Source organism: Sorex araneus, chromosome 2 (assembly GCF_027595985.1).
Source record: "Sorex araneus isolate mSorAra2 chromosome 2, mSorAra2.pri, whole genome shotgun sequence".
Taxonomy (NCBI): Eukaryota; Metazoa; Chordata; class Mammalia; order Eulipotyphla; family Soricidae; genus Sorex; species Sorex araneus.
In genome coordinates this window covers 7060429-7072668 of record NC_073303.1, presented here as the reverse complement: position 1 = coordinate 7072668, position 12240 = coordinate 7060429, and the positions used below count along the sequence as shown (strand labels likewise).

Sequence of the window (12240 nt, the reverse complement as noted above, 5' to 3'; positions counted from 1 at the left end):
AGCAAAAAAAAGTTCTCAAAATTTAGAATTGAGTAGAAGGAAATTCAGGATCTAAAATTTATAAGCACCTGATGTAGGCAATGTTGCTATGACTGAAAACCAATAATGGCTGTTTCAAAGGCCTGGCCAATCTTCACTTGTCTTTTATACATAAGTGATCTGCTCTATTAGCCTATTCTGCTTTGGTGTCCACAAAAATAAATAAAAGAATGCAATAGAAAGACATGTTCCTTTAAAACAAATCCAATCTATATCTTCAGAGAATATTGGAGTCTATGTATTTAATCGTGCATGATCTCTTGATACGACCATCATCTCTCTCTCTTAGGTTCTTGGTGGGTTTTGTTATAAACACGGTGCCCTCCCATCCACTTCTCCGCAGGGGACTGAGGATCCACTGCCATGACCAATCAGAGTTGCCAGGATCAGTTCATCTTGTTGGGTTTCTCAGACAGACCCTGGCTAGAGCGGATTCTCTTTGTGTTTGTCCTCATTTTCTACCTCGTGACGCTGGTGGGCAACATCGTCATTATCTTGGTGTCCCGCCTGGACCCCAGCCTCCACACGCCTATGTACTTCTTCCTCACCAACCTGTCCTTCCTCGATGTCTGCTTCACCACCAGCTCCATCCCGCAACTCCTCTTCAATCTGGGTGGCCCGGACAAGACCATCAGCTCCACTGGCTGTGCCATCCAGCTCTTTATGTTCCTGGGACTGGGTGGCACCGAATGCGTTCTCTTGGCAGTCATGGCTTACGACCGCTTCACTGCCATCTGCAAGCCCCTCCACTACTCTGTCATTATGCACCCCCAGCTCTGCTGGAAGCTGGTGTCTGTGGCCTGGGGGATTGGCCTTCTCAACTCCCTGGTGATGTCTCCAGTGACCATGAAGCTTCCTCGGTGTGGGAGATGCAGGGTGAAGCATTTTCTCTGTGAGATGCCCGCTCTGATAAAGATCGCCTGCGTGGACACGGTGGCCGTGGAGAGCACCGTTTTCATCTTGTCCATCATCATTGTCCTGGTGCCCCTGTCCCTTATCCTCATCTCTTACAGCTACATTGCCTTCGCTGTGCTGAGGATCAAGTCGGCGGCGGGAAGAAGAAAGGCGTTCAATACCTGTGGGTCCCACCTCACTGTAGTCTCTTTGTTTTACGGGAATATTATCTACATGTACATGCAACCAGGAAATAATTCTTCTCAGGACCAAGGAAAGTTCCTTACCCTCTTCTATAACTTGGTGACCCCCATGTTGAACCCTCTCATCTACACGTTGAGAAATAAGGATGTTAAGGACGCACTGAAGAGACTGGGGTCTAGGAAATAAGAGTCGGTGATCTTTCCAAACCTTGTTTTCTAAAAATTTCGTGAAGAGGAACTGATCATTTCTCAAGTTAACGATTTAAAATTCATTGAAGTATTCCAAATTATTTAATAAAAACATGTAGGGAGAGAGTTTGGGTATATGTACTACAAAAATGAAGCTGGTGATTAGCTATATCATAGGTAAAATTTAATTCACGGCATCTTTTTTGTCTGCACCTCAAATCATCTTTTTTTCCTACTGCCCAAATTGGCCATATCTAATAAAAATCCAATAAAATCGTGAATAAGTACTTCATTCCTGTAAATTGACTGGAAGCAGTTAAGCTAAATGAAATCATATAATAATTTCTTTCCCATTGGTATGTAATTATTATGAAGTTAAAATATACAGAGTGCCAAAATACAACACTTTTTATCTTTGATATCTTTAAATTTCATTATCTGGAGAAGAGAAATAAATTGTTAGCCATGCCAGAATCAACAGTAGCATCTAAGTTAGAACTAAACATTATTTCATGGTTCAGCAGAATTAAAATTATTTTGAGTATTTGTTTTATATATAGGCTCACAAATCACTGTATCACTGTCATCCCGTTGTTCATCGAGTTGCTCTAGTGGGTGCCAGTAACATCTCTATTCGTCCTAGCCCTGAGATTTTAGCAGTCTCTCTTTACTCGTCCTTCCCATTGGTGCTGTATTGAAGGCTCTTTCAGGTCAGGGGAATGAGACCCATTATTGTTACTGGTTTTGGCATATTGAATATGCCATGGGGAGCTTGTCAGGCTCTGCCGTGTGGGCAGGATACTCTCAGTAACTTGCCGAGTTCTCTGAGAGGGAGAACTAGATAATAAGAGGGAGCTTGGTTTTATAGTCTCTGGATATTGGCCTTTGATGGGATTACACGGTGCTGGGGGCAGTTTGTGGGTGTGACCACCTAGCTACTGGAAAATGGGGGAATCTGAGTGGAGGAGGCCTAATCTCGTTCCAAGTAGGCTTGGAGATCTCAGCCCCAGGTCCTGCACACCTGGGTTCCTCTGTCAGTTCCCTCATGCGTGAGGCTCTTCTGAGCGTGTGGAGAGTGGCCTTGAGCATGGCTGTGGCTGTGTAGATTCACAACTATTGACCACAAAGTTCAAGTTCACTACTTAAAAAATGTGGAGCTCTTGTGCTGTTCTTACATGGATTTATGTTTACAAAGTGCCCTTTCCTTTGACAGATTAGCCTCCTGAAACATGGTGACATGTGTTTATCATCAAACAGGGCCACAAATAGCAAAGCTAAGATCTTAAAACAAGTGTCTGGGCATATGAGGATAAATTTAAATAACCTCATCTTTCAAATACAATTCTAATTTAAGGTATTACTAAAAGTGACAATAAAAATAAATATAGAAGAAAAACAACTTGCATACATATCCATTCATGTGTGCAAGCATTATGACGGTATGAAAAACTAAGTGATTTTCACTTAGATATATATTTAAGGGTGTTTTTCTCTATGATTAATCTTAAGTACCTGGATCTTGTTCTGGTGAGTCCTTTCAATTTCTTTTATTTTCTTTCCTCCCCACCCTCCTTTTTCCCTTGGGGCACATCTGCCTATGCACAGGGCTTACTATGTGTAAGTGCACAGGGTTCAGTCCTGGGGGATGCCAGGGGGGCCGTAGGCAGTGCTGGGGATTGAAACTTCTGTCAGCTGCTTGCAAGGCAATTGCTTTTCCCAGTTGTACTATCTCTCCAGCTCCAGTGAACCTTTCCATATTAGGTAATTTTTCTATTTAAAATTTTCAAGTAGACATTATTGAAATAGCTTTGAGGCAAGGCTCTGAACCAAAATGAACCAAATCAGCCAAGAGATATTACACATGTACTTTATGCTTTTGCCAATTTTTATTTTACATATTTTGTCCTTTTGCATTTTACACACCTTATCCACAAGCCTCCTAAAGAAAATGAATATATTTATATTTATTTCATCTACCCTGAATGAACAATTTGAGGCTCTTCCTGTTCCTGGAGCAAGCAGATATCATTGGTCTGCACTAGCACGCGACAGGGACAAATGGAGACGTTACTGGCGCCCGCTCAAGCAAATCGAAGATCAACGGGACTACAAGTGATACAAGTGACTTCATCTAACATTCTCCAAAGAATATATATTTTGCAAGAATTCAGACAATATTATGCATGTGTATATGAACATATTTGTGTCCCCACACCAATCTTTTCTTATAAACATCAGAGAGTATTATTTCTCTCAATCACTTTTTATATCTAACATACAGAAATATTAAGCATAACATGAAGCTAGAGGACCAGAGCAACAGTACAGAGGATAGGGCGTTTGCCTTGTATGCGGCTGACCTGGTTTTGATTCCCAGCATCCCATATGGTCCCCGAGTATCCCATACGGTTCCCCAGCCCTGCCAGGAGTAATTCCTTAGTGCAGAGCCAGGGTAACCCTTAAGCATTGTTGGTGTAACCCGAGTCAAAAAGAAAAAAATCATAAAGCTATAGTCCTTTAGTATTTTAAATTTTTGAGTTCATCATCATCATCATCATCATCATCATCATCATCATCATCATCATCATCATCATCATCATCCCGTTGATGGTCAATTTTTTTGAGCGGTCTCAGTAATGTCTCCATTCATTCTAGCCCTGAGATTTTAGAAGCCTCTCTTTACTCATCCTTCCCAATGGTGCTGCATTGAAGGCTCTTTTAGGGTCGGGAATGAGACCCATCATTTTTGAGTGACTTTAGACTTCATAAGTTTCTGAGTTTCCAGTGTCATTTATCTGATTCTTTCCTTTGAAGTTCTTTTCTGCTCAAATTTCTGTTCTGCACACTTTGTTCAATGTTGCTATTTACTGCTGGTAAGGATTACAAGGGTGATGTCATTACTCCTGTGATGGAATTTCCTGTCCTTTGGGAGTAGAAAGTCCCTAGAGGAAAAAGAGTCTCCATCCACTTACATGCATTAAAAGTAACTTTACTATTAAGGTCAGGATGGTAACAGAATAAATGTAATAATATATTATTAGATAGCAAGAAGCTGCAGAAAGCTACCTTCTATCACTTCCTACACACACCCATTCTATTCAAGGTCCATTCATCTATCAGGTGTTTTCCATTTATTTTTTTCTTTCTTTTTTATAGTTTGCATTAGAACTGAGATCTATCACTTTGTATTTTCCAACAAATTATTGGAAATTGTTGCATTGGGTCAGCCAGTTCAAGGCAAGTGCCTGACCCATTGCCTTATTTCTCTGGCCCACTTCTTCCATATTTTCAACAAATAATTTTAGTGAACATATCACATGTCAGACTTTTTTCAAGTCCATAGATCATAATATGTCACTGCTGTTATATCACAGTATTAGTGTGTGTGTGTGTGTGTATATCTATATATATGCAGATATATATTGTATCTGTATGAGTGTTGTATATAAAAGAGAAATACAGAGATGGAGTTATTTTTAGAAATAGGCCCAATGGCTTTAATATAAAACAAAATTATGTATGTGAGTTGTGTTTATTGGAAGAGCATAGTGGAAAGTGAGGGGGAAATCAGCTTTACTACATTTTTAAAAAGTTTTAAAAATGAAAGAAAAGATTAAAAATTGGATTGATGATTCCTTTTATTTTTGCTGGAAGTGTTACAGTAATGATTTTTCAGGATAATTTCTTTTAAGATAAAGTTTGATTATAACTGTAGCACTGTCTCGTTGTTCATCGATTTGCTCGAGCGGGCACCAGTAACGTCTCCATTGTGAGACTTCTTATTACTGTTTTTGGCGTATCTAATATGCCCAGAGTAGCTTGCCATGCTCTGGCTTGGGGGCGGGATACACTTGGTAGCTTGCCGGGCTCTCTGAAAGGGACGGAGAAATTGAACCCGGGTTGGCCACGTGCAAGGCAAACACCCAACTGTCTGTGCTATCAATCCAGCCCTTGATTGTAACAAGTTTGTAAAATTTTAATTATTAAATTCTTCCATTTGCAATAGAAGTTTTCATCAATATGTAGATTCCAAGTTCATACCCAAAGGGTTTCTTTTGGCATATGCATTAAAATGTTATTCCCTTCAAATTAAATTGAAAATGGCAAACTTTGTTATTTCTGCATATTCAGAAAAAAGTTTTTCTCAACACAAAGAAAGTCCATCAGAAATTGTTAAATTCAGATATTTATATTCAGAGAGTCCATCTGAAAAATTTAAATTCTTCATAGAAAATGAAGATCTAAGGATTAAGGGAGTTCAAAGCACATGTCTTAAGAGCAGGGCATGGACTGTGGGCAGAGAAAAAACCAAGCTTGGACTATAGCAGAGAGCACGCATTGCCTTCTAGAAAATAGAGGCTTTCAGAAGATAGTGTGGGTTTTTAAGAAATAGAAAAGGAGGTATACATCAATAAGAACAAGAACAACCAGTGCTGGTGTGGATGTAGAAAGAAAGGAACTCTGATTCATTGTTGGTGGGAATGCCAACTGGTTCAGCCTTTTTGGGAAAACAATATGGACATTCCTCCAAAAACTAAAAATTGAGCTTCCATATGATCCAGCAATATTATTCCTGGGAATATATCCCAGAGATGCAAAAAAAAACCCAGGAGAAATGATATCTACACTTGTATGTTTATTGCAGCACGGTTTACAATATCCAGAATCTGGAAAAACCCTAGTGCCCGAGAACAGATGACTGGTTAAAAAAAATTCTGGTATATCTACACAATGGAATACTATCCAGCTGTTAGAAGAGATGAAGTCATGAAATTTGCATATAAGTGGATGGACATGGAGAGTATCATGCTAAGTGAAATGAGTCAGAAAGAGAGGGGCAGATATAGAACGACTGCACTCATTTATGGAATATAAAATATGAGACTGACATCAAGGACGGTAGAGACAGGGCCAGGAAGATTGCTCCATGGTTGGCATCCTGCCTCATGAGCTGGGGGAGAAGGCAGCAAGAAATGAGAAGGGATCACTAAGTTAATAATGGTTGGAGGGATAGTTCCAGATGGGAGACGTGTGCTGAAAGTAGCTAAAGGACCAAACATGATAGCTTCTCAGTATCTGTATGGCAAACTATAATGCCTAAATTAGAGAGAGATTATGGGGGAAGTTGTCTGCTATGGAAGCAGGGGGAGGGAGTGGGATGTGTGTGGGGGAATACTGGGGATATTGATGGTGGAAAATATGCACTGGTCGATCATTGTATGACTGAAACTCAAACATGAAAGCTTTGTAACCCTTACGGTAATTCAATAAAATAATTGGAAAAAACAAAAGAAACAGAAAAGACATTTAAAATTCTACCACAAGAGGGCGCAAGAAAAATGCAATAGGTGATATCACATGAATTCAGAGAAAACCCACAGTAAGAATGCCATGGAACAATAGATACCACCACTAGCAGCAGGGAAGAAGGAAGAGGCCATCTGCTGGTCAAATGCAAAACTTAAAAAACAAAAAACAAAATAACACATAGAAATGTAAGGAAATATGTCAGTGCCAATAATTTAGTCCATCATATTCAAATATCTAGGCACATGGCACATTTTAATTCACTGTCACTGTCACTGTCATCCCATTGCTCATCGATTTGCTCGAGCGGGCACCAGTAATGTCTCCATCGTGAGACTTGTTACTGTTTTTGGCATATCGGATATGCCACGGGTAGCTTGTGAGATACTACAGAAGGTAGGACTTTTGCCTTCATGCAGCTGACCCAGATTCAATCCTTGAGCCCACCAGGAGTGATCTCTGGACACAGAGCCAAGAGTAAGCCCTGAGCAGCCGAGTGCTCCCCTCACCTCCATTAAAAAAAAGAGATGTACGAATAGAACTCCCATATGACTCAGCAACTCTTGGCATCTATTCCACACCCATAAAAATATTAGTTCAAAAAATGCACACCTATGAGCATTGCAGCACTTACTACAACAGCTAGGATTTGAGAACAACCCAAATGTTCAACAAGAGGTGACTGGAGAAAGAACACTACTCAGCCATAAGACAATATGAAAGATTGTAGCTGTTTCAATGTGGAAGGGATTGGAGAGCATCGTGTTAAGGGGTATGAGTCAGAGAGAGAGAGAGTGGTATACAGAGAAATAAAACAAGAGAAAGGACAATATAAACTGACAAGCCCTTGACCATTGATTATAAAACATTATCCAGCAGTGTTTGAAGGGGTGTGGAGGAAAGAAAAGGCTAGAGGTGACATAAGGAAAATGGAAAACAGTAGAGGGTCTTGGGAACTTTGGTGGTGGTGAAGGTACGGTATATTTGTACATCAAAACTATCAACATTAACACTATTCTCACCATGTTGCCTATACTAAATTAAAATTTGTATTTATTTTGGGGAGAGGTGGGCCATACCTGGCAATACACAGGGGTTATCCCTTGCTCTGCACTGCACTCAGGAATTACTCCTGGAAGTGCTGTGAGGGTCAGATGGGATGTCAGGGATCAAACCCAGTTTGACTGCAAGCAAGACAAGTGCCCTACCTGCTGTACTACCTTTCTTCCCATTAATTAAAATTTTTAAAAGAGAAAGTCAACCTGAAGTCCAAGTAGCCTCGATACACAACCACTTCTACCATTTTCTCCACTGGCTACTCCACATCTCCTGAAGTGTGAAGCGTGTGACCATGTGACAGCTATGGGGTGGAAAAGCCTGAATACAAGGATGCATGCTCAGCACAGCAGGAACAAAGCAAACAAAATGGGGAAGGCGCATGGAATCCCACCAAGGTCAGTGAGTTTAAACAGTATCACAGAAGGCTATACAAGCCAACTCTGCAAACTCTCAGATTAGCTTTAGTGACACCATGTTGGAGATGTTTAATGAGCTCCAAGAAACAATGGCACAGGATAGTCAGCAAAGCACAAGAAACTATGAGAGCAGAAATGAGAATACTACATTCAGAAGTGAAAGAAATGAAGAATATGTTTTTTTTCTCCTTTTTTTTTGGGGGGGGGGTCACACTCGGCGATGCACAGAGGTTACTCCTGGCTCGGCACTCAGGAATTTCTCCTGGCTGTGCTTGTGGACCATATGGGATGCTGGGAATCAAACTCATGTTGGCTGTGTGCAAGGCAAATGCCCTGCCTGCTGTGAAGAATATGTTTTTTTATATAGAAACCCAATAGAGGTTCTCAGCAACACAACACAAACTGAATAATTGTAGTATGAGTAACATGGCTAAAATAATGTTAATGTTAATGGTTTTGATATTCAACTTTATTTTATTATTATTATTTTTTTGCTTTTTGGGTCAGACCCGGCGATGCTCAGGGGTTACTCCTGGCTCTGTACTCAGGAATTACTCCTGGCGGTGCTCAGGGAACCGTATAGGATGCTGGGAATCGAACCCGGGTTGGCTGTGTGCAAGGCAAATGCCCTACCCACTGTGCTATCGCTCCAGCCCCCAGATATTCAACTATATTACATCTTCACCATCAAAGTTCCCAAGATCCTCAACCATGTGCAGCAGCATGATCATGACTTGAATCCCTGGCACTGTGCATAGTCCCTGGAGCACTGGTAAGGGGTCACTTCGGAGCACAGTCAAGACTAGTCCTAAGCATTACAGGGTATGGCCCCCAAACAAAAAAGTCCCTTAATTATTTCTCAGAGAAACAGTTTCATGGGAATAATATTTAAATTGTTTTAATTCTGAAAAGTTCTTTATTCATGCATAAATCTGAGAGAAAACTTAGCTAGATAGCGTATTCTTTTTTTTTTTTTTGCTTTTTGGGTCACACCTGGCGATGCACAGGGGTTACTCCTGGCTCTGCACTCAGGAATTACTCCTGGCGGTGCTCAGGGGACCATATGAGATGCTGGGAATCGAACCTGGGTTGGCCGCGTGCAAGGCAAACGCCCTCCCCGTTGTGCTATCTCTCCAGCCCCGCGTATTCTTTTTTTTTTTTAAAGTTAAAAATTCCTTAATTTTTTATTCCTGGTACCACTACCACAATTTACAGGGCAATATACCTGATGTAATGAAAAGAAAAAGACAAAGCTACAACAGATCAAAGACCTCAAGAATGTACATCTAATTGACACTACATTGCATTAATCAATAGCTGCACTTTTGCAAACTGTGGCTACGACAGTCCTGAACAAGAAGGGTTTCCTGTTTAAGCTGCAGTAACTTTTCTGACTATGGATCATCGCTCCTTCTGTGGCAGATTTTTACAGTTCCTCTAGTGGATTTGGGACGACTGTCTCAAAGTAACCTGCAGCTTTCCTGACAACTCCTCATTCTCTCTCCTGCTAAGAACTGTAGCCCTTTTCTGCTGAGTTTTTAGAACCTTCTGCTACCATAGCCACCACTTCCACCACCAGATCCATAACCACCACCATAGGGACTGCCCGAGCTTCTTCCACCAAAACTGCCCCCTTTCATGGGTCCATAATTTGATTGCTGTTGTCCACTATAATTTCCAAAATCATTATAGTTCCCACCACCACCATAGTTACCACTGCCAAAATTTCCTCCTTCATTGTAACCATCATATCCTCCACCACCTCCACCATATCCACCACCTTGGTTTCCATATCCTGGTCCTCCACCGCCATAGCCTCTTCTACTACTATAACCAGGACCTCTGCCATAATTGCCACCATCCCCTCCAAATCCATTATATCCACCATCACCTCCTCCATAACTACCTCTGCTGCCACCAACATAGCCTCCTCTTTCACCAAAGTTTTCACCACGGCCAAAGTTTCCTCCACCACCTCAAAATTGCCTCCACGACCCAAAAAGTTGCCAGATCCACCTCCACGACCTCCTTGCGATCCAGCAGACTGCATTTCTTGTTTAGAAAGGGCCTTTTTCACTTCACAAGTATGCCCATTAATAGTATGGTATTTCTGAACAACAATTTTATCAACTGTATCATGATCATCAAAAGTTACAAAAGCAAATCCTCTCTTTTTCCCACTCTGCCTGTCTTCCATAACTTCTGTGGCTTCAATTTTGCCATACTTTTCAAAGTAGTCTCTCAAATTATATTCCTCTGTATCTTCTTTAATACCACCAACAAAAATTTTCTTCGCTGTTAGATGAGCACCAGGCTTCACAGAATCCTCTCTAGAAACAGCTCTCTTTGGTTCCACTACACGCCCATCAACCTTATGTGGTCGAGCACACATAGCTGCATCCACCTCTTCAACACATGAGTAAGTCACAAAACCAAAGCCGCTGGAACGTTTTGTTTGGGGGTCTCTCATCACCACACAATCTGTAAGCGTGCCCCATTTCTCAAAATGTTCTCTTAAACTATCATCTGTAGTTTCAAAGCTCAAACCTTCAATAAACAGTTTTCTCAACTGCTCTGGTTCCTTTGGATCATGGCCCTCCATTTTGAGACCGGACTCGCCTCTTCCAACTCGAGTTCAATATGGGACTGGTAGACAGCGTATTCTTGATTGGATGCCTTTTCCACTCATTATTTTGTTCATATCATGCCACTCCTTACAGCCTGCACAGCGTCTAAGTCATCCTGGGAGACAAGGTGTCCTTTTATGTGGCTCTGCTTTTTCTCATACTGATTTTAGGATTCCCTCTTTGACTTCTGATATTTTAATTATGATGTGTATATGTCTGTGTCTGTTTTGGGATTGTTTTTTTCTGAACTTACTGAGCTTCCTAAAAGGTATGTCTAACCTTTTACTTGCTAGGAGATTTGTTAGTATGAAGTTTCCAAATGCAAATTCTGCTCCTATCTCGTCTACGATGTGAATGTTGCTCTTTTTGATGCTGTTGCATCAAGCTCTCACGTTGAATTATAGTTCTACAGTCACTTGCACCCAACATGTTTTCATGTGTATCATCTAGATTTATCCTTCCAAAGCACTTTCCTCACTGCTCCTTTTCCATCCTTATTCCACGATACATAGATGTGGGGGTTTATGTGGGAGTAACAATGCCATAAAGGAGAGATGTGAACTTTCCCCGATCCTGACAGTAGTTGTTGCTGGGCTGGAGGTAGGCATAGATGGCTGTGCCATAGAACAGAGAGACCAGGATGAAGTGGGAACCATAGGTTCCAAAGGCTTTTCTCTGCCCAGTTTCAATTTTTCATTTATTTATTTATTTATTTATTTATTTATTTATTTATTTATTTATTTATTTATTTATTTATTTTTCCTTTTGGGTCACACCCAGCAGTGCACAGGGGTTATCCTGTCATCCTGGCTCTGCACTCAGGAATCACTCTTGGCTGTCCTCGGAGGAACATCTGGGATGCTGGGAATAGAATCCGGGTCAGTCGTATGCAAGGCAAATGCCGCACCCACTGTGCTATTACTCCAGCCTCTCAAATTTTATTCTTAAGATGGCCCTCATAAGTCTGACCATAGGAGAGCATACTAAAAATAACAGGTCAGACAAGACCGATGACACTGACAAAGTAGAGTTCAGCCTCAACACTACTGGTGTCAACACAGGCAAGCTGGATAAACACAGGAATTTCACAGCTATTTTATTTCTCCCACAAAATGATAAAAGGGAGATGAGCACCGTCTCCACTAAGGAATTGGTAAAACCAAAGATCCACAAAGCTCAAGGCATCAGGGGACAAAGGGCGGGGGGTGCATGATGACAGTGTAGTGGAGGGGCCTGCAGAGTGTGGCATAGTGGTTAGGTATTACTAGAGAGCATGTTCCTTTTTCCCACTACATAATACAAAGGAATATAGATTTTTGATATAGAAGTATTTGGACAAGATATTAAGTTACAATTCTACAGCAGTACAAAGATATACTTCCATTCTACACACCTTTAGTCACCATGTCACTGGGTACTAAGCAGTCCCTTGACCTCTTTTCCAAGTTATTACCTTAAATATAGTACTGAGATTGCAGCTTGGATAGTTCAGATAGGAAGAACCAA

The 12240-nt window shown here is 41.0% G+C and overlaps 2 protein-coding genes across 2 annotated transcripts; one reads left to right on the top strand and one right to left on the bottom strand.

The window, feature by feature from the left end:
- Window positions 1-402: 402 nt before the first annotated feature.
- LOC101544391 (olfactory receptor 2W3-like) lies at window positions 403-1323 on the top strand. The gene has a single exon (XM_004621926.2). The coding sequence runs from the start codon at window positions 403-405 to the stop codon at window positions 1321-1323; it is 921 nt and encodes a 306-aa protein (XP_004621983.2).
- Window positions 1324-9353: 8030 nt separating this feature from the next.
- Window positions 9354-10721, bottom strand: LOC101545988 (heterogeneous nuclear ribonucleoprotein A3-like). Its single transcript, XM_055128903.1, is given in 2 exon segments — window positions 9354-10085; window positions 10088-10721. Coding segments are annotated over 2 exon segments (1062 nt in total). The 5' UTR covers window positions 10710-10721; the 3' UTR covers window positions 9354-9645.
- Window positions 10722-12240: the final 1519 nt, after the last annotated feature.